A 24,499-nucleotide genomic window follows, 5' to 3' on the forward strand; every position below is an offset into this window, starting at 1 on the left:
CCTTTAAAGTTATAATCATAACAAGGTCTTTGTAAGTTAGCCTGGCAGACTACAGGATTAGGTGTGCCTTGCGATCCCTTTACAATGAATTTCAACCAAAGAAAGCCATCAATCTCAGACAAAGATTTGGAGTGTTTTAGTGATACACTTAATCTAAATTTTCTATCATACGGGTAAACTCTGTCAAAAGGTGCATCTGATCTAAAATCTCTTATAATTAACATGTATGTAAACAAGTTGTGCTAAGCTAGCATGTTTTTGAAGAAGTATTTTAGAAAAAAAATTGCAAATGCTTCAGTCCATAATTCAATGTTATTTATTGTATTGTCCTTTGAAGGTTAATTGACAAGCATTCCATTTTTAACAGTAACACTTTGTTTCTGGTCCAAACTACTATAATATTGACTATTTTGTTTAAGAAGAGTACCAAAATCAACATTTTTACAATTCCGAATTTTCTCTATTATTTGCTGAGAAATAATTATGTCAATTTCATTAGAACATGGTATAAACAAAGGACAGTAGTATTTAAAGTATTACCCGGTTGAGCCTGAACTGCCATAGTTTTCAGTTGTTTCTGAGGTTGATCTGCTTGTTGAAGCTCGGGCGCTGCACGCCTTTTTCCGTGTCTTCCTCTGTTCACCACTCGGACAACTTCCTCAGGGACGGGTACCTGTTCTGGTGCTGGTGCTTCACGAGGAGCAGGTCGTTGAACCTCAACGTTGTTTACCCTTGGTCTTAATCTCCGGCTTACTTCATTTCTTCTATTCTTTTATAAAATGAAGTCATTATAAGTATATTGTTTTTATAGATATATAAAAATGTTTTAATTTATGAAACATAACATTGATGCCTCGGCTGCATATAGATAAAATGCTCCGTACCTAAAATATATACTATTATAAATGTGTATATAATGTACGCCTCTTAAGACATCTATAAGTGTATAATAACCAGCAGTTATTTGAACGGCAGTTGTAAATGCCATTACATTTGTAATAATCGTGCGTTCCATAACATGATTACAGGTATAATATCAGTGTCAATTTATTGAATCAAATTCAAAGAAAGCTTTATATGCACAATAACATGCAGCAAACTAAACAGCAGTTGTATTTATAATTAAATAAATGCCGTCACATTTGTAATAATCGGGCCTTCCGTAACTTGAATAACCGGTATTTCAGTGTCAATTTAGTACCTGCATTATATGCAGGTAAAGAACGTAGATTAAAATAATGTAACTAAGCGTATATTTGTCAGCAAGCCACAAGGATTCCATAGCTAATTATTCATGAGAATATTTATTGCTACTATGGTAAAATAAAAACAAAAACTTACCGATAAAAATACCTTGTTAAAGAACTGTGAATTAAATGCAACAACCATAAGTAAATGAAATAGAATGGTAATTAATAAGCACATATATATATATATATATATAAATCTTATTCAAGTGACATTAAACAATTCAATAATTTAATAATGAACGTGACGAGAAACATATAATTATACGAACACCTGCGAACACGTGTTAAATTTAAAGTTACCCGTTTTACTTTATCGTCACAGAATTTCAACTCACAGGTAAAAAAAGGTTTGCTCTTTAAATATAAATCAAATTATTATAGTGAATTCAAATGAATAAAAGGAATCATATCTAAAGTATAACGGATACACTTAACCAACTTATCTTATTTACGCTCTGGTCCTATCCTTGTGCAATTCTGTTGAGAAATAATCATTGAATGAAAATTGAGCGGGAACACGTGTTTATATATGACAAAATTCCACGAGGCGCTTCAAAGCATATTCTTTCGTATGTTTAAATATATGGTTGTTAAGATTTAAATGGCAAACCGTAAACAATGGACTGACTGTACAATCGAAACTCAATAAACAAATACATGTATTTTGAATGCAATAAATCAATTTAATTATTAGATCATTAAATTTTATTATTTGTAGTGAAGAATAATTCTTTGCACTAATACAATTTAAAAGGTATTTATTATGTAGTAAGAATGCTAAATTAGTATCAGGTTACCATGTTTCACAAAATTGCGAAATTAATTGTTATGACAATATAGAAGAAACAAAAATAAAAAAGAAAGAATAAATGAATAAGTTTAAAAAATATAGATCATTTATTTCAGGTGCAATTGAAGAAGTTTATATAATGTCGACAAAGCAGTTGTACATAATTTGCAGTATGATCATATGCATTGCCTTGATTATTGACGACATCATTTTGATGCTTTTGACACTGACCGTGGTTGTTTCATCCATCACAGATGCTTGGTGGCGACAAGAAATAAATAGAATGAATAGATTTTCAGGTTAGTTATTTTTATGAGAATGTATCATGAAATTTTATTAACAACTATCGTCATTCCTAATCAATTATGTATCGAGGTAGTATTTCGCGTTTTTTACAACTTTAAGAAACCCGTTAACAACTACTTAAGGTGTCCCTAGTTTATTTATTATAAAGAAAAAACTACCCTTTTTCAAAAACTATGAAATTTAAAGTGCATTGGCTTTCATCTCGCTTGACCTCACTTTACCTATTGGAATGAATTTTAATTTGATCTCTTCTTAGAATAGTCTCGGTAGTTTCGTGGTTGTGGTTAAACCCAAAGACTTGAGCATTGATATTTGCTGCTTCTCTAATTTATAGAGATTATTATTTAGGAGTCAGTATTTTGTGTTCAGCAAAAGTCACAGGTCTTTGTGTGGACTTTCGCGCAGCGTGTCAGTAAAGTGCAAAGCAGTGTCCATATTCTTATGCCCTTAACATGCTCTGGACATTAAAAATCAATTTATCCGTTCACCCACCTGAATATAATGATTATGAACGTTAAAATGAGAACAGAAATTTGAAAAAAAATATTGGACAATAGAACCAGGCTCAATCACCCGCAGACCTTCGAGCGCGTCAAGAAAATAGACAGGAAAACGACGAACAACATAGTCAATAAGTCTCACTTGGTACACGCACATGTGATGGGGTAAAACAGTTTACCGTGCACACAAAACTTACACTTCGCATATCTATATGACGTAAACGTAAAAAACACAATAAACCTTCACAGTACTGCTACCAACAGGATGACCACACATTGAAACAAAAACAACACCTTAAAACTACTACTTGAAGCAGAATTTGTTTTGAAAGTATTCAAATATATGTGATATCTCTTCTTAAAAGTACTTAATCATACGCCTGGTATCTTTGATGAGTTTTTAACCATCTTAAGTTACTATTGTGTTAATGCTCATTGATATCAGCTCCTTTAGAAAACATTTTAGCAAACTATACAAGTGTGAAACGTAAACATTTTATAAATTTTGAATTGGATGGAGAGTTGTCTCATTGGCACTCATACCACATCTTCTTATATCTATTATAGGATTCAGTATTGGGAAGTCTCCATCTCTAAAATTGGAGATATTGTCATGGCAGAAAAGATATCGTTATTTTTGTCGTAAATTTTTGTTTAAAGTTTTCCAGCTTGCACCAATGCAGTTTTATTCTAAAATGTATTGACCTTCAGACTTAGCTTTATCAAGCCGAAATTTCCTTTGAAATTGTTTGTTGTGATAACAGATTGTTGTAAATATAATGGAATTATATGTGGCTATCATACAAGTGAGAGGGTTAGCTGGCTATAAAACCAGGTTCAATCCACCATTTTCAACATAAGGAAATGCCTGTAGCAAGTTAGGATTATTACATTTGTTTTCCATTCGTTTGTTGTGTTTGAACTTTTGATTTTGCTATTTGATAAGGGACTTTCCGTCTTTGAATTTTCATCGGTGTTCTCTTTTTTTTTTATTCTACTTTTTGATATATATATATATATCATGTAAGTTTAGAAAGTTAATATCTGGGATATCAACTTTATATACACCATCGAGGTACCCGACATCTGATATTATTGTGTATGTATATTATGTTTTTTTTTTTCGGTTTTTCTTTTTATTACCATGGAGTCAGATTGTTTTCGACGTATGAGTATTTGTGTCCCTTTCGTATCTTTCGCCTCTCTTTCAGTACTGTCAACTTCCGGTAATTGTCAGATTTTGTAACCTTATACAAAAAGTTTTTCCATTTGATGGTAAGCAAAAAACAATTGATCAAATTACTGGTATTAGTACACATATCTTTCAGTTTTTAAATATGAAAACGGGGTTAAGTTCTGATTGAAGCCGTCGAAGTCTTATAAAAAGTCATAACTATTTTTAAAAATGACCAGAAATATTGACAACTATCTAAAACCGAGGACTTCATTCCTTTTCACTCTGACTCTACGTGTAGTTATAGATACCTGATAATAAGGATTCTCAAGAAAATGTAATAATCTGTTTGGTTATGGTGTAAAACATTCGGTATATAGAGAATATCATATGGCTTTTTCAATATCACATCCGTATCAACCCGAGACACCAATATAATCCCAAAGAGCTCTGCTTGAGGGATTATATTGGTTGAGGGTTGATACGGTATGTGATATTGAAAAAGCCATATTATATACACTGTATTATATATATACCTCACGTAGATGTTTTTTTGTGACATGACGTCATACAGATTAGAGGTTTGACATGACGCCATACAGATTAGGGGTTTGATAAAGCCTTTGCAACAGTGACTGAAATTGATGACGTGACGTCATACAGATTAATAATGTGATAAAGCCTTTTCAACCGTGACAGATATCGATATCATCACGGATAGCTGACACAGCACGATTGCAGTTGACCGTATTACACATGCAATTTATCTGTATTTACTACTAAGTATATAATGAATAAGTTTATTCACATTTGGTTCTACATAATATCTTAACTATTGGTAAGCATTTTGGTTTGTAACACCTGATGAAGTGCTGTTACTTAAACATTATACTTAGATACTCCATACTGAACTAGCAAATGCTAGTTCATTCATATCTACAACAGACACTGTCAAACAAACCGTTGATGCATACGCTTCAGCAATGACTGCACTGATAGCTGCAAATGCACACTACACAGTTCCCTCAGCATTATACATTACATCACAGGAAACCTTGAACTGTATCTAGTTATCTTTTTCAATAATTGTATTCCTTCTTTGGGCGGATACTGCAACAATCTAGATAAATTCCTTAAATAATTTTTGATCAAGTAATCCTCCAAAGAGGTGCAGTGTCACATATGACCACAAATACGATCCAATTGTGGTAAATTAAAACGACAGTAGTTAACAGATGTTTAACTTTCGTAAATCGATTAAAAAGAAAAAAAAATGTGGGAATCGAATGAACACAAAAAGGAACGAGACCGGGTGCGTCAACATGGTATGCTTTGCCTGCTTTGTATACATAATTGGTTAAGATCAAATGACTATACTTGTATAGCAATTCAGACTGAGAAAACTTGTAGCTAGAAAATTGAGACACCAACAGATCGTATTGGTCAACCAATTCGTAATGGTGACTGTAATTTGTATGTACCTCATAACTCTGTCGGAGCCTTGTTTGTGTTAGAAGCAAACCCCTGTGAAAGATGTCCGTATAGTGTGAACACGCGCTCCCGAAACGTATTAATTAAGATATGTAGACGTCATACTATTGATAAATGGAAGATGACAAATAGAAAGTTGGTGTCGTCCATCTTTGTCAATATCGATCAAATGATCACAATGGTGTTCCCTTTTCTTTGATTGTAGCACCACAAAACAAATCTTGTAAAAAGCAACATGACGGATGCCACATGAGGAGCTGGATCTGTTAACCCTTTCGGAGTATCTTAGATCATCTTCGAATATTTGGTGCGGTTCGTTTTTTTTTCGGTGATTTGTAGACATGTCGGGCCTTTCAAAGCTGACTATAAGATATTGAAAATGCGAATTTTTAAAGGTAATACGGTGACACATAGGTGCTTAAATCCACGTCATTTGGACTTTGAATACTTGTCTCATTGGCAATCATATCACATCTTCTCAATTTATATTGGTTGTCTCTTCGTCATATTTTGCCATGTTGTTGTCAGTTTTTCGTTGGACCTGTGAATTTGAACGTCCCCATGGTTTCTTCTGCCATTTTTTGATCAACCAAAGATATATATTGATAATAGTCGCTTATTTTTAGAATAATGCAAGACCTAAAGGATTCGTTTCTATTTTCTGTATTGATATCCCGTATAGTTTTGTGTTGATGATAGATCTTCAAAAGTCTGTTTTTAGTTTATTCGCAATTCTTGTAGTCTACGAGGGATCTTAGAGTTTGCCATATCAGGTAGACAATTCTTTATTTATTAGATGTCTTGTTGTGATATTGCCTCTTAACCCACATATCCTTTTGTTAATATAACATAAATCTTGTGGTATAGAAATATGGTCATAGTTCCGTCAGGTAGTAAAATCAATACTAAACAGGCATCCCTTTGACTTTGCTAGATTGATTAGTACGCTTATGTTTGGTCAAGAAAAAAGAGGGTTTGGGGGAAGTGAACAAGTTTCCATGCACATTCTCTTCACATACAAAAAACATTTGAACAACTGTTTGTGGAGACCGCAGATGGTTATGTTGTAAGGTAAAATTTCTGAAAATATTTTTGATTTGTTCTCGTCCTGATTTTATATTGGATACTTGCGTCCGTACGTTGAAATAAAAATAAAATAACTAGTTTAACAAACATTTTAGTGCATCGCAATGAAAAGAAATAACTATTATAATCATATTTTGTAGATAAATGGTCATTTAGCATACAGCCAGATTTTGAAAATGTTGCAAAAGGCAACAGTAAGACTCTCAAGTGCCAAGTCTATAATTTACCTGATCAAACTAAAATTACAAATGTATCATGGTTTTTAAATCACCATGGTAGTTATCAAATTTCTCAACTATCACTGGACCCCCGAAAATATTCAAGCGGATCTAATGATAATCCATCGCTGACTATAAAGAACTTTCAACCTGATGATGAAGGAACGTACAGATGTGAAATAGAAACTGATGTTGGACTAAAGAAAAGTGGATCTACATACTTGGCTTTTACTGGTGAGAAGTTACGATCTCTGTAATTTGGCAGTTGTGCTAGCTTCGGGTTTTGGTCAGTCATCTTTATACTGTTGTTTACCTTATTCAATAAACCCTTCTTTTGAGTCACTTTCTCAATATAACGTCCTTTATCCCCATTGGCCCACTTTACAGCGCCTACAAAGATTGTTCTCTCTCTCAATGAGCATACATTATTTGATTTTTGATGTTAAGCAAAACATTTCAATCAATCACATTGTGTGTATAACGGGCACATTTGCTTTTACAATTATATAACATACACAAGAGGACGAAGAGGTAAATTAAATGTAGTAATTATCAACTAGACAAGGTAAAACGATATACAAATTATCTAAAAATATCCACAGTTTATTATCTAGTACTCGTGCAAATCCAATATATTATTAACTGGTGTTTAAGTTATAAACTTATGGATAATCATAAGTCTGTTCTATGTGTCTTTTGATTTTTAACCAAAGATCATAAACTGGATCTTCCTTCACTGTTTTAAAAATCTAAATTAAATTAGTGATCTTACAAACAACGTTTTATAGCTGGGTCTTCTAATTGCTCCACCAAACCACTTTCTAAAGTATCCTTTATCTCCTCTTTCCGCTATATAGATGATGTTTTCTCACTCAATAATGCAAAGTTTGCTGACTGTGTTGAACGAATTTATCCCATCGAACTTGAGATAAAGGATACAAAGAATACAGTTAAGTCTGCATTATATCTTGAGTCACATCTAGAATTTGACTATAATTGTTGATTATAAACAAAAGTGTGAACTTGTCCATTTCTATGAAGCAACATTCCAGCAGCGCCTGCATATTTAGTATGTATTTCCCAGTAGATACGATATTGCAGGGCATGTATTTCCTATCATAATGTTCGTGATATTGGGTAGCTGCTCACAAGGAAGCTTTCAAACTTAAAGTTCCAAGTGGTGTAGTTGAAATCATCCCTTCGTAAATTTTACGGAAGCCATCATGAGCTGGTTGACCGTTATGGAATATTACAGATGACGACGGAAGTGTCTTAACCACTATCCTATCCCGTCCTCATTTCACCGAATATGACTTACCGAATAAGACTCGCTACCAGGTTTGTACTTGAGCCGGATTTATGTTATACCCTTCCGGAGCACCTGAGATCATCCCTATTTTTAGTGGGGTTCGTGTTGCTTAGTCTTTAGTTTTCTATGTTGTGTTTTGTGTACTGTTATTTGTGTTTTGGTCTTTTTCTGTTGCCATGGCATTGTCAGTTACCTTTGACTTCTGAGCTTGAATGTCTCTTTGGTACCTTTCGCCTCTTGACTACTTATCGGAAGTAAGCTCTGTCAGTTCAGAAACTAATTAAGGATAATGGGATCATATCTAAAATGTATAACCTATTTTCAGTCAAGCTGTTAAGCAATATATCAATCGATATGCAATTATATTTAAGGCGTTTTAGTATACTGTAAATTCAGAAATTATTGCGATGTTTTTATTATTGCGAAAAATGCGATAGGATTATAATCGCAATAATTTAAACTCGCATTTTGAAATTTTTGTTATATGAATTAAACAGGATTTTTCCCAATATCGCAAAAATTAAAATCGCATTTTAGTCTAAAATGACAAAATCGCAATATTAAATGCACGCAATAATTTCTGAATTTACAGTAATCCAGCCTGTTTAATCTACAATATATAAAAGTCTATTTGTTAAGCAATTTTTTTTATTAAGTTAGGTATCAAATCACGCCTAGATATTGTTATCAAATCCGTTGCACCTGATCGAAGTTCGTAATAATATCCATGATAACTCCGCGTTCATATAAATATTCTGATACTAATGTCGAATCTACTGCTTGTAGAATATTATTCCTCGAGGATATCATCAACTAAGTTGTACGTTGATACTGGAATGATTTATAATAAATGTTTTCAAAAATTCCAACTCCAGTAGTCAAAGTTGACCTTAGATGAATTTGGCAATATGTTTTGGTTTCTTTTAGACATTAGGAATAGATTACATTACCTGTATTTTAAGAATTTTTGGTCCTCAATGTTCTTCTACTTCGTACTGTATTTGGTCTTTTTAACTTTTGTTTATTCGCGCGTCACTAATGAGTCTTTTGTAGACGAAACGCGCGTCTGGCGCAAATACAAAATTTCAATCCTGGTATCTATGATGCGTTTATTTAGCACGCTTAGTTTGTAACGTTTTTACATATTTAAACATTCTTGCTTACCGATGTTTTGGGTTCGTCATACCTGATATCTATAAATCTAGAAAAGCGCTTCGGACAAACAAAATTATAAAGTGTTAATCATTCGCAGTTTGCATAAACCATATCCTCTTTGTCTGTAATATCTTCGGCTGCTCCGATTGAACAAAGGATAAGGATTGGGTTACCTAGGCAGCTATCGTTTACAACTGAGCATTAACTTTCAACTAAACCTCCTTCATTCATTCTTTACTGCAGGAGTCAAAGTTAAAATTAATTGCGGCTTAAAGGAAAATAAACTTGAATTTTTTGTATAATGCCAATGAATTTTGTACAAATTAGTAACCCAATCCTTACTATCTTAATGATTAAATAATGTAAAGAGGACATTTTTTCTATGAGAGTCATGCCATGTTCCCTTATTCATTGGAACACAGTCGGATGAACGGAAGCGATCAATTCTCTGGATACCTTATAGTTTTAGATAATATACCATAATTCAACAACCGATATATGGTGTAGGACAGCATGATTCAATATCAACATGTATTGGTTAAGCAGTTTGAGCTTCCTTTTACTAACACCAAGCGTTTTTTATTTTGATATATCTTGTTGATTAATTTGTGGACCTTTTGTAATCTATTACACATTTATTTTAGATGTAATCGGTTTTTGTGTACTGATTTTTCTGATATGTTCTTTGTGCACGTTTTGGTGGTCACTTGATCGAGATCAACCAACTCACGATGGCATCCGTAAAAGTTTTGAAGACATGACTTATATTTTACCGCTTGGAGCTCTTGGCTCAATAGCTTCCTCGTAAGCAGCAACCGTTTATCAAGGAAATCACGAAAGAAATTAAAATGCAAGCTCTTTAATCTCGTATCAAATGCTCACTGGAAGACACATACTCAATACTCCGGTGATATTGAAATATTGCTACATTGAAATGGAAAATTGACAATAAGAAAGCATAAATCATCTCTGTTGAAGTAAAATTTTGTTCTCAACTGATCTTCATTGTCAATAACTAGATGTAAGTCTATCTATGAGGCAGACTAAACTGTATCTGTTGTATCCTTAATTTCATGTTCGATGGGGTATGGATGCGTTCAACATCAACTTTGAACTATTTAGTAAGAGGACAATATCTATATAGGAGAACGTAAGTTAAACGATATACAGCAGGTTATCTATATATATAGCTATAGTTAATATACGTTTAGGCCTTAAAACTTTTGTCTGATTGGACCAAGGGGAATTTTCAAAAGTTCAAAAAACAAAGCAAAATTCTATTCATATATTTCATTGAAGGGCAGACTAAGTATTTTCAGATGTAAAAGACTAATTCCCCAAGATAACAAGCATACAATGAGTTTTAAAAAAATATCCACAAATACTGGAATTAAAACTGGAAAGATCTCCCAGGAGACATACTAATCTGCATCATTTAACATTCTAATGTTACTAGTATTCAAACAGTCTTTTGCAGTTTTATCCTACTATTTGCGTAGGACTATAACTGCTTTATTGTATCCTTGAATCGAGTTTTCTAATAGTTTGTTATTATGACAGTGAACACATATAAATTAATTTTGCTCCTTTATTTTCTTAACAGACAATGAACGTACAGTTTTGTGTTATATTTATATACTCACCTGTTTAAGAAGTCAAACATGAAATAATTAATTTAATTTATCACCAGCTAAGTTGCATGGCATGGCTTTTATTGATAGTGATGTCGACTTTCAATTTCTTCCATGCAGTATCTGTTCAATATTAGAAAGAACACCAGATGATGACAAGCTCAAAAATTTAATTTTAATTCATGATCTTTACAAATGTAGCCAGTATTGAGCATATAGAATTGTAAAAGATCGAGCTCTGTCTCGTTTAATTTATAAAAATGACAATGAAAGAAAAAATGAGAGGGAGCTGATCGGACTCTTTTTTTACGTTTCCTGTTAGGGGATTTGTGATTATGTTAAGGAAAAGATTAACATTTTTTTAGCTTAACACATATAACATATCCTCATTACTATTTTTCGAAGTTGCAGCATCAATAACTGTTTATTCATTAAAATGTTACGCGTACGACATTTAACTTTTTCTTAACACTTAATCTGATTATATGTCGTTTCAAAGATAGTTTAATTATGTTAGTTTCATTATTTTGCTATGTATATATATTTACCAAACATTTTTATTACCATGATTACTAATATTTATATATCTTTTAAATGTTTTAGAGAAACCTGTCCCAGTGACAAGTCCCATAAATAAGGAATGTAGGAAAAATAGTACTCAAACCGTCAGGTGTAACGTTAGAGGGAATCAACCCAAAGACGTCCAATGGGTAAAAGTATCCAAAGGAACGGCAAAACAAGTTTCATTGTGCTGTGAAAAGTATCAAGGGGGTACAGTAGAAAAGCCATCTCTCAGCATCAGAAACTTTACAAGAGAGGATGAAGGGACATATCTTTGCAGTGCTGTAAACGATGCTGGTATTTGGTCGAGTAATGGAACATTTCTTACATATATATGTAAGAGTTTTAACATGAGGCTTGTTATGTGCGTCAACTTGTTTACCTAAAAGAAATTAAAACAGCATTTACTGCTTTTAAGCACACCTTGACCTATGGGTTATGTGAAAAACTACTATCACTTAGCGTCTGTCGTCAAAATATTTTACTCTGAAACTAATGGAATAATATCAACCAAAATCCGTTAAGGGTCTCTAACATATATTGTTTTATGCTATTGCGAATCTACTAACATTAACCCAGTAGCTGAAAATAAAACACATAAAGATAACATTAAAATAATTATTTCATCTTTATAATTAAAAGCATAATAAAAGACAAAATTGAATAGGGCCAAGCAGGTTCAAAACTACCTGAAGGCTCCTGATACGTGTTTTTGTCCTCGAAAGAAGACTTAACCCTTCTTGTATGGTTGTGGTAAATATTATGACGCTCCGACAGAAAGTGAAAAAAAAGAAGCAAAATACGTCATTCAACCAAAATCTACAAATAATCCATCATGACCGATATCATAAATTTACCACTGAAGGAGTGTTTGCCCTTGACTTTTGATACTTTGTCTTTGTTGAATTTTGCGTTTTTCTTTTACCTAAACTATTATAGATAGAGAAATTATGTACACAGACACATGATCAACATGTTAAAATGTATAAATAAGTCTACTTGCCATTAGTACTCATCTCTCCCTTCAGAAAGGAGTACTTGCACTTAAAAGGTAAAACTATCGTCATTTGTGTTTTAAATATGTTCTTCAAAATTAAAGAGTGAGACTGTAAAACAAAAGTGATCACCAAGTAAATACCATCACGTTTGTGAAATACAGGAAATTATATAATGACTCTTAGTAAAATTTATTGTTCTTTAAAGACAATTGTTACCGATATTTTGCCTTTTTGGCATTTTTATTGAAAAGTATTCTAGAAAGTGTAAGCAACAAATATGATAGGCAAGATAAGATTTACAAAAGTAGTCAACATGACCGTAATATTTGATCGACTCCAAATAGTCAAATGATAAAGTTGAAGTCATCCCTTAATAATTTTAATGGATGCCATCATGATATGGTTGATTGTTCTGCAATTCCTGTATCACAGATGGCAACGATATGTTTAACATGTAGCAACAATCCCGCCTTCTTTTTCTTGATTGCGGCATCATCGAGTGTGACTAATCACTGAATTTATACCAGCTCGACCAGCACGACGAGCGCTACTAATAAAGTAGGGAGTGCTTACCCATCCGCAGTACCCGTGTTTACTATCGGTTTACATTTGGATCGTATAGCTCATTCTTTAGTTCTACACCCCTAACATGTGTTGTCAGATTCTTAACTTTCTTAATCATGTTAATTTGAAAGTATTTTAAAACTTGTCTAAATTTTGCACTCTTGATAAATAAAGGCAACATTAGTATACCGCTGTTCAAACATCATAAATCGATTGAGAGAAAACAAACTTAAACCGAGGGAAACACATCAACTTTAAGAGGAAAACAAAGAGACAACAAGAACACTGAAGTGCAACAAAAAACAAACGCCAACGTACATAGAAACGAACTATTTGATAACAACTGCCATACTCCTGACTTGGTACAGGACATTTTAAGAAACAAATGGTGGGTTGAACCTGGTTTGATTGCTAGCCAAATCACCCGCTTATATGGCAATGTTAATAAATATCGCTTAAATTGGCAACACTACGTCACAGAAATACAGCACAAACACACGCAAGAACACTCATCAAAGAGAAACGCACAAACAAATAATATAATAGTTGACACAACATACAAACCGCAGAATAACAACGAACAATTTCCTTACACGTGTTGATTGTAGAAGCAAACGAGCACAAAAAAAAAAAAAACAGTAAGGTATGACTTGTGGGGTTAAATTTGTTAAGATTGCCAAGAATATTTTGAGACTTAATCAGACAACATTGTGACTATCCGGAAGTGATGAGACATAATAAGACATCTTATGGTAAGACTTATTAAGACAGTACAACTATTATGACGCAAAGTTAAAGATAATCGGAATAATGTAGAAAATTCGGCACAGTGTTTTCAACAAATTGCATACAATCAGAATGTTAAGACATATTTCATACATATTCAGAAAAAAACCGTAGCCATTAAGCTTTGTGAACAAGGAGTGTGCTGTGCTGGCAGAAATATTATTGATACGGTAGTTTCTTGAATTTTTTCGGTGTATTAAATGTTAAAATTATTCGAAACTTTACTGATGGATGATTTGTACCACCATAGTATCACCAGAACAATAGAGCTGTACATAATCTGTTCAATAAATGTTTTAATCTTTCAAAAGCTTGGGCTTTTCACTCCTAGTTAAAATGAGGACTTCTCGATTAGATGACTCATAGTTTATTTATAGTTTTATTACATTAGCATTGAACTTGATATAAAGGATACGATAAATACAGATAAGACTGCCTCATATCTTGACTTACATCTAGAAATAAGGAGCACAACTTTACGACAAAAGGTATGATTACAGCTACCCCATTGTAAACTTTCTATTTCTATGACGCAACATTCCAGCTTCGCCTGCATATGGAGTATAAATTCTCTATTTATTTTCGACTTAATGAGTTTGAATATCCCTTTGATATCTTTCGCCTCTTTTAAGCAAGGCGTAGATCTAGATGTTTATCAAATTATTTTGTTGTTATCAATAACGGTTGAGACATTTATTCATTTTTTGATTTGTAGTAGATGCATCTGATCACCAGAATCTAGAAGATAACTTCCATCGACTGGTCAAATTTGTTGTACATATAGCTGGAGATGTCACAAAGAAGTATTTTGACTCATTCATTTTGAAAGCTGACACATTTGAAAAATATTTAGAGAAACATATACATAACATCTTACATTTACATGAACCGCATCCATGTTGCCAATGCTCATCTAGATGCTGTAAATGTGCAAAAGCTTGCTTATGTAAATGTGAATGTAAATTTATTTTAACACAGGATCAAATTTCTGTTTTATTTGATCATGATAGAACTTTATTAAATCGGAGACACACAAAAGGTAAAGATAGATCAAGGCAACGTTGCATTTGTCCGTACAAAGTGAAATCGTCTGCCTCTTTGTCTGATGTGGATATTTCATTACTTTCTATTCTAATGACAAATGTCCATGATGTGAATACACCTCTAGGTGTTGACAAAAAGTGCGAAGATATCAGGAAAGTACGAAACTATGTCTTTCATCAGTCAGACTCTCATTCAATTGTACATCAAGAATTTGAAAAAAATTGGAAAATTTTGAAAGAATCTAGTGAATATTTCTTACATTACATAGATGATGAGCAATATAATGAAAACTTTTATAAAAACATCAATGAAATCAGAGGATCAATGATGATATCAAGCGATAGCTATGTTCAGCAGCAGATTTTTCAAGACTTCTGTAGAGATAAATTTGTAGAATTGGAGGTATGGCCTTGTTGCATTGCAGTCTTTCGTACTTTTCATTTGTATGCATCTTAATCATCATTGTTAAACGTTCAGATATACATAACTAGAACAGCTTTCTTTACGAAAGTGCACAATATTTGATATTTTTCAAATACTTGCAACATGAGCATGAATATCATTAAGTAGTTTATTCTAATGAAACTAGTTTACTTTCTTTCCTCTGCCTACCATGGACTGCTATACTTTCCATGGTCTAAACTTACGTGTGTCCGAGGTATAGGCCAATTAGAGCACCATTCCCTGTTGATGTCACCAATGCTGTAAATAAAGATAAGAGACACTAATTAAGCGATTCTTACATCGCATGAGTTTCGAATTTAAAATTAGAATAAGTATTTCCAACCCGTAGAATGAAGATTGCTACTGATGTCTTTGGTTGACAAGATTCATAATATAAGGGCTGTAATCAGACTTCTGACGGTCAGATAATACACCGACGGACGAAGCCACAGATCTAATTAACTTTTAGTTTCGGCTCCGATATAATCTAGACTGAAGGTTAAATAAGCACGGTCCGATCAATCGTCTGGTTATGTCGCGCCCTCTAGTTCAACCTTGATGAAGCTCACATGTTATTCTGTTGATATTTGTATACCTTTGATCTTAGTTTTACTTGGACAATATTTCAGAAGTAGAACTTGGTTGCATATATTGAGACGACCTATATTGATAAGGAGACCGATTTAAGCATGCGCACTTGATACCGGTCTATCACAAAACAACGACATCAACGCTGAGTTGGATGGGTGACACAGATAGTAGAATAATTACTCATTACTAATGGCATAGAGCATTCAGAAATAAATACTTATCAAAAGTTATTATACTTAATCTGATAATGCCTAACCTCTTGCCTGAATGAAACGTCCATATCATTTTTATGTAATTTACAAGATATTCTACATACTGCAGGAACTGCTAAAATGTATGGAAAATGAAATCCGGAAATAAATAAATTGATTGTAAAAAAACACTAGTTGAGTTTATCTACCTCAACAACTGTTCCATATCATACTGGTTCAGATACTGATAAAACCGAAACACGCCTGTTTCCAATATTCAAGCCAATTTAATAATCAATATCGTCAGACCTAGTCGAATGTCACTTTTAATTCGAAAAACCGCTTGCCTAGCAAAATAGGAAAAAAAAACTATTTGGTACTTTCCAACATAAACTCACAACCTGAACTCGCCGCCATCAGTTAAATATTTATGTTTTTTTTCTTTTGTTTTATCAGATTACCTCCATATAATCTGTAAATAATAACGAAAAAAGAATACGCTTGGAAAACTGATTTTAAGTAATTATTATCTTCAAATCTTTTAGCAACGTCATCAAGAAGAATTTCGCCTAAGTTTTTCAAGGTTCGCACAGATAATCATGGATGAAGACGTACTTATGGAGAAAGCAGCCGCAGAAATTGGTTGGTAGCCTTAATGATGTAGACCTTTTTCATCACATGGAGTTGGTCGTCCATTGTACTGTACAAAAATCTTTTACTAAATTATTGGGGCAGTTAGAACCAATCCTTTGTGTATTTAGTTTACAATATATGTCCGATGTTTTTTGCCATACCAACAAATAAAATATGTACACCAGGGCTAAAAATAGAACAAAGGATAACACTTCTGTATTATCTATTATATTTAAATCGTGCGAGTAAAAAAGACAATCAATTGAGGGTAGAAAAGTGCAAAATATTAAGTTTACTCATTTTCCAGTATGATTTAAGTTGTCAAATGACTGTCACAAGTGAAAATGTCGTTTTGTTCTTTATATCATCTGCAAAGTCTGAACAATAAATTATTTAGTCGTATTTAGTCTTTAATCAATTTTTAGACTTATTAACTGCGGGAGATTTAGTACTTTTCAAACAATTCGCTTATATTTAATTAAGTACTGTTTAGTAGCTTTTCAGACAATTAAGAATGATGTTGATATGTACATGCAAATTGCAACTACTAAACAGTCTGAATATAGACTAAACAGTCTGAATATAGACTAAACAGTCTGAATATAGACTAAACAGATCTTTCATCTGGAAAGCGTCAGACGTTTTGTGACGTATTTTTGTGTTTTACATCTTGAAAACATTACTGGATATAATTAAAATTTGAGCAGCAACACAGAAAGAGGGTTTACAATTAGTCAATATGAATAAAACTTAAAGCCGTTCTTGCCCTAATAACAACAATCACTTATCTTAAGTTTTTCTTATACTGAAAGCTATCATGAGATAGACATAACTCTAGCGATCAAACGTTATCAGCAAGACTAAATGCCAGGTAATGTAATTTGAGCTCCTTGAATCCCCTAAAATTCATATTCAAAATTTTTTATCAAGCTTTTCTAAGTAAAACCAACAAAAGAAAAATATAATGTTTATTTCCAATTCGGTTCATGTTGAACAATCTTATTTTTATCGATAGTATTTGGTCGACGTGTTCTGTCATTTGAATTTGTTTTCGATCATGATGCTGTCTGTTCTTTTTCGACTCATCACTTACATTTCCTCATAGTTATAACCGTTCTTTTTAGTACGTTGCTTAATAAATAATGTGTTTGATATTAAGATAAAATATCTACATTGAAATAGCTGTCCTTGAAGTTTATTTAGTTAACATATACATTATATCGACTCAACTTGCGTTGATAATGTCCAATAGGAGAAAAAAGTCTTATCGATTCAGGGGTCAATCGTTCAAACTTACAGGTCAAAACAGCGTTTAATTAATTGAAATATCCGGATGTATATTTTCAATTATATATCCAGTGTATCCCTTACATGGGGAAGAAGATTCTAATTGATTTGGATCAAAGAGTAAAAAATCAAGTAAACAACATATATTTATAAACCCATGTTATAGGAAATTGTAGTTGCCTTATCTATTTTGGTGTCAATCGTTCAAGTTCACACTACCTGTAACTATACTGACATTTTCGAAAAGGTTTATCAGATTTAGGATATAGCATCTTTTGTGTCATAACTAATTTCTGTACAAATCTGTGTGGAAAACATCGTATTGATTTCAAGCCACTAGGTCAAAGCTTAGAAACACAGCAAATTAATTGGATGAACTTTCGGGCAAACTATGGGTAACTAATTGATATCTTTTATAACATATGTCCTACCTTCAGAAAAATTCGCTTGAAAGTATCCTTAGAAAATAACAAAAACTCATACGTTTTTTTCGGTAAAAGGTTTATTTTACAGTATATATGCTGAAATTCCGGATTGATTACGGGAAAATGTCATCGGAGCCATAAATCAGATCTTTACCAATCTGTTAGTTAAATGTGCAAAAGTTTAAGTTGAAAGCATGAATTGATAGGATTAAATTTGAAACCTTTATTTGACATATGCGGTCAACAGACTTTTCAGCCTCCATCACTAATAACAAACATTTAAGAACTTTACGTGGATCCTGTTTCTTCACCGACATTTCCGTACAAATTGTAACTTCGATGCTGTTATTTTGTCTGAATCAGCATCGCTCTTAAAACTGCAAAAAATTGTCAATCCTAATCAGCATTGTCGCGTTGAATGCTTTTCTCATATGAAAAAATTGTGATGTTTTGGTTTTACGCCATTATTTACATCCATGATTCCTCTGCTATTATTGATCATCATGGTTGCATTATCACCTTCTAGGGTTTAAGGACCCTTTCAATTCTGAGATTATAAGATCGAGGCTCAAGGTCACAGCAATTACATATATCGATAGAATCATTTGGTTTTTTTTTCAATTTTCGAATTGTATCTTTTGACCCATCTGTTTCACATTTACCACACTTGGTTTGATAATGGCCCATGTCATGAGGATGAGCTTTTTTAGTTGTGGGATTATCAAGTTAATGACTAGGGTCACAGCAGCTATAGGTAGATTAAAATTTGATTAATGTATTGGTTTTTGGATGTGACCATTTGAACACTAGGACCAACTTGTAACAGCATTTGTTTTGTTTGCTTGTATCCAAAGAGGTGGAATGTATCCTGATGAATTTTGCGGTCATAAGATAAGAGGTCAAGGTCTCAGCAGATATAAATATACTAAAATTTAAATTAATTTTTTGTATCCAGATATTACCTTTTGAAAAATAATATCAATTTGTACCAACAAAGGTTTGGTAATTTCTTAGAAGGTGGTATAGATCCCTATTGATGTTAGGGTCCTTAAAATTGATGTTTACTTCGAAAACATGTTTTTGACTTGCATTTAACTCGGTTCCTTTTCAGAAACATTACAAACAGTTGTTGATGAAGTAGTTATTCGAGTTTTCGGAAATGATGAACTGAATGATCTATTGGATACAAAAGATGAAGTGACAGCAGATGAAGGTAAGTATATATTTATCGTTTGTGGATATTCAGATCAAGATTAGGACAACTTAATTTTTCACTAATGTCAATTTCACGATATAATTTATTTCAACCAAGAATATTTAAATAACCTATTTGAAATATAAATCACATTCCCTTTACCTTTTTAGCATAGCAAGTAATTAAGCAGTGTGACAGTTGTGCCTTGTGACATCGAAGCTAACCATGAAGATAAAGTAATGCCTTTGAGGTCATCTTAGTATCTCGCATTTACCCTACATTTAATGTTACTGGATTAAATGTGTACTATAATATATATAATTAAGTGATTGATTGCTGGTTTCTAAGCGCCAACTGGAGTTCCAGCAAACCAAATTTGTCAATATATTGATATAATCGTCGTATGTGGACTTGTCATACATTTATATTTCGGAAGAAACTAAAACCGCCATATTTATCAGTTTAGTTAATTATTTAGTTAACTAATGAAAATGCCACTCCATAATAAAACCAAACCTTCGGTAAAAAATTGGTCAAAAGACCTCGACAGGCTTTAGATTTCCTCGGCAAACATCGAAGACAACTTAGTTTTAGAAGAGGATCCAACCTCTCTGCCAGACAGCCGATCCAGGTGTAATACAAAAACATATATTCGGTTATTGGAAGCGTTGTGGGATAGGAACAATGTTGACACATGACGGGAAATGTTCATATAGCCAAGCTCCCTTTGAAACTTTTTTTTATCATGCAAAATAGAATTTTCAATAACGATTACATTGTGATAGTCATTGCTTTTTAACAAATCAAATAAGTGCAGTGATGCATCCCTGTTCAACGCTGAAAAATGGTCACGTGGATTGTTTAAACCTGACTTTACTGACCCAAAGGGGAGGTTAGGTTAGGATCCCATTCCGACGACGATATTGCTATATTTAAATAATTTTCGAAATTCTGGATCTAACTATAATTATCATACCTTAGGATCTCAATACTATAACAAACACAATATCTTATTAATCTAAAGTGATCATCTTAATATTTACATAAAAAAACATTTGACATTTTTAAGTGTGCATTACACAATTTTGTAGGACAAGGAAGAATGCAAGTTCTTTTTCAAATAGAAGTTCCAGTTTCCTGGGATGAAAAAGACATCATTAAAGCCTTAAACGAAATGCGTGCATCACAGATGAATAAAGAAGCCGGAGTGAAAATAAAAAGCTATTCTTGCAAAGACTTAAATATCATAATTGATGTTTTAAAACAAATAATGATTGATAGACGCGAATTACATCATGAAGTAATGCCTCTGATATCTGGTTTTCTATCATACATAGACACAAAAGAGAAAGCTAATGTTAATTTAAAGATGATAGTACCAGGTTAGTGAAAGCTGTACTGAATACTTCATTATTTTGTATTTGTCACTAAAATCAAGTCTATTAAAATGAAAAATAAAACATGTCATATCAAAATCTAAAAAGTTTTAAAACGTTCGAACTATGTGTTCAAGTGTAACTCTCAAAGTTAACTCTTAACTCATCCTAAAATTGCGTTTAACACCTTCATTATATGTGTATTAAATTATGAATAGAAATCATTGAATAAGTCAAATCAAACATAATCGAAATAAACGAAAAAAGCCAACAATTGAATATTATAAGTGACAATTTCAGCTATCGATTTGAGAAGCATTCGATCTAGAAAAAGAAACCACTGTAAATGAATAGGCTGCCGTCAAAGCAGTGGTTCAATAATAGCTATTTTCCATTTAACATATATGTGCTAGTTGAAAACTTATATCGCTCAGTTGATATAAATGTGTTATGGGTATAGGCACGATATTTGGCTGGTACAGGTACAATTTATGAACGAAAATTATAGTCTACTGTTAATTTTGACTCTCCATAACAATACAAGACCGCCTTATATTAGCTACTGAAATGAGGAAACAAATAAATGCTATATTGTAATTGAAATCCCATGTTGATTTGTTACAAATATTTTCAATTAACACACTTGTCTTATTGTAGAGAAGCTACAACTAGAAATAGGACCTGCAAAGAAAAAGGTTATAAATGAATACAGTCATACAATAGAATGTAACATATCTGGCAAGCCATCACCATTTACCATTCAATGGACAAAGAAAAAACACGGAGAGGAAATAGCCATAATGCCATTACTAGAAAAGTATTCTGGAGGAACAGTTGAATATCCGTCATTGACAATAAAATGTTTTATGATAGACGATGAAGGTATATACGTATGTAGAGCAACAAACGAAGCTGGAGTGGGAGTTAGTAATGAATCACAGCTTACATACCTCGGTAAGCATTCTATGTCATATATTGGTTAAATATGAAATGCATGAAACTAAAAAGAAGTAAGGCATAGACAGTCAGATTTGTAAAAAACGCTTTTGTAATTTTTTGTTTGCAATACTCATTAAGTTTATAATTGACATTGTTTTTCAACTATCGTGATTCAAGCGCCGTCGCGGTTTGGTCTTTTGTAAACGAAACATCTTTGACTTAATTATAAACATGGTATCTTTTTTTTTTACAAACACTGCGTCTATACACGTGCTGGTGAACGTTTCTTTTCAAGGATACCACGATCCAAGTAGCCGAATTAGCTGTGTTGACATTTTTAAACATGGAAATAATATCATTGAATACTCTTATATTTATACTTATTTCGGTCTTGTATTAAGTGAATTTTCGATTATAATGTAACTGCTCAAATGCCTTTTTAAAACAATCAAAGTTTGATGCTCCAAATTGTTGACTTGGTGACATTTAAACTATATGAGTACTTATCGGTTAAACAGAAAGGTTTTCATATGGGCCAATATTATAAGTAAAAAAAGCAAGTGTATAAATAATTGGAATTCTTATGTAAGGAAAACTTTTTCAGAGTACATTGTAGAATATTTGTGTAATATAACAGAATAAATTGATAGTACCTCAGTTGCTAATATTGATATGTCTAGAATGTTTAGAAAATATGTTGATCAGTTGCAATGCTATATATAGTCAGATAAAGCTCTATCGGGTAAAGGTGGTAACAAACTTAAATCACATAATTCATTTTAGAAAAGTTTTAAACTGAAACATACATTACAGTTCCATTGCCATTTCCACAAAGGAGTTTCAATGTGGAGTGGCACCATTAAGAATCAAAATAGGAGAGATTTAAAAAATTACTTTTACAGGAGCGAGTCTGTGATAATTGTAAAAATGTTTTAGAAAATGAAACTCGTGTCATTCTACCGTGTCCATTATATGACGATTTTAGAAACAAAATATTTTATGAAGCGAAACATTTTAATAGGGATTTTATGTCTTTTGATAATAAATAGAAATTGGTGTTTTTATTTATAGATATTAATATGATTCGTAGCTTCCCCAAAGCCTGTGATCTTATTTTTAATAGACGTAGCAATGTTTCATACTTTACATAATGTTCTTATAAACATATTTAACAATAAACGAATTATCTTTAATGTTTTAATGTCATAGTCTCTTATACATCTGTACAGAATGGCTCTCTATTTCATATCTATATTTTACAATTAATGTATTGTTGTATTATATATTGTTAAGAGATGAGACTTAAATAAAATTTTGAAATGAAATTTGCAAAATCGCAATGAAACTAATTTCTATAGTTTCTTGTTTATTAAATGTGAAATCATTCATAAAACTAATCTTATTCTAACATTATACCTAGATGGTCTAAGACAGATTTGGCACAGCTTTTTTGTGATTTTTTTTTGTTTTCAGAGCTCTTTGACATGTTATTGATTTGGGTTTCCACTGTTTAGATGTTAACACGTCTTGTGTAATCGAAACCATTGCCTATCGCACTAACTATAGGTCTGGTATTTTTGAGAAATTTTTACAACCATTTTTCGATGGAACAGCTGGTGACAGTTTTGTCCCCGATGTCTAAAAAGTCAGAATTCCTGTGCTAAAATAAAATATCGTGATTATATTTTCTTTGATTTTAGAGTTAATTATGTTTTAAAATAATTCGAGACACCAAATATTTTATTTTAATGCCTATATTGTCTACAGCAGATTTGCTGATAATTAGAAAATAACTGTATTTAAGAGCGGTTCTACTTTTTAAATAGAATTTATTTGGATTGTAAACCAGTTTGTTTCAAACGCATCTGGTGTATATTGTGTAGAAGAAGTACGCATCTTGCATACTATTATTCAATAATAGCAATTTTTTAATTTGATACATAACATACTAGATGATTTCCTCTACCAGTCAAAATGAGAAAATACAAAGACCTCTAGCTGTTTTGCTGAAAATGACTTCAGCCTATATTTAAGCAATGCTACAATAGAATCAAACCGCAGCCGACCGAATATTCGAAAATGTTAGTCTTCCACAGTTGCACATTTGTGGATCACATACTATTAAATACTGCAATTATAATGTGTATAAATAACTATTTTGTTTGAAACATATTTTTTGCTATTATAGAAAAACCAATGGTCAAAGTTTCTCCTGAAAAGCAGAGTGTAGTCAGAGGTAAAGCTCAAGCATTAATGTGTTCTGTTTCCGGAATCCCACAACCAATTGTGTTATGGATGAGAGTAAATAATGGGGAAGAAGCAATAATTAACTTATCTCCAGAAAAGTACACAGGAGGAAATGTTGATTGTCCTTCATTGACGATAATAGACTTCAATAAAAAGGATGAAGGAATATATGTCTGTAAAGCTACGAACGAGGCTGGAGAAGTAATTAGCAATACTTCAACCCTTAGATACATCGGTGAGTTAGAGTGTTTCAAAGATAAATATTACAGCTAAACACAAAATTATGCACTAATAAAATAAAGAGGCGA

General features: G+C 32.4%; 2 protein-coding genes across 2 annotated transcripts; both read left to right on the top strand.

The window, feature by feature from the left end:
* Positions 1–5,003: 5,003 nt before the first annotated feature.
* On the top strand, positions 5,004–16,245 carry LOC127736420 (muscle M-line assembly protein unc-89-like). Its single transcript, XM_052246964.1, has 5 exons — positions 5,004–5,082; positions 6,738–7,049; positions 11,514–11,807; positions 14,535–14,858; positions 16,220–16,245. Exons 1-5 carry the CDS (start codon positions 5,004–5,006, stop codon positions 16,243–16,245), a joined length of 1,035 nt encoding a protein of 344 aa, XP_052102924.1.
* A 360-nt stretch (positions 16,246–16,605) lies between these two features.
* LOC127736421 (hemicentin-1-like) lies at positions 16,606–24,464 on the top strand. Its single transcript, XM_052246965.1, has 5 exons — positions 16,606–16,731; positions 19,546–19,647; positions 20,721–21,011; positions 21,663–21,959; positions 24,133–24,464. The coding sequence occupies exons 1-5, from the start codon at positions 16,689–16,691 to the stop codon at positions 24,462–24,464; spliced, it is 1,065 nt and encodes a 354-aa protein (XP_052102925.1). The 5' UTR covers positions 16,606–16,688.
* Positions 24,465–24,499: the final 35 nt, after the last annotated feature.

The sequence above is a fragment of the Mytilus californianus genome, unplaced genomic scaffold, assembly GCF_021869535.1.
Source record: "Mytilus californianus isolate M0D057914Y unplaced genomic scaffold, xbMytCali1.0.p SCAF_30, whole genome shotgun sequence".
In the NCBI taxonomy this organism is placed as follows: domain Eukaryota; kingdom Metazoa; phylum Mollusca; class Bivalvia; order Mytilida; family Mytilidae; genus Mytilus; species Mytilus californianus.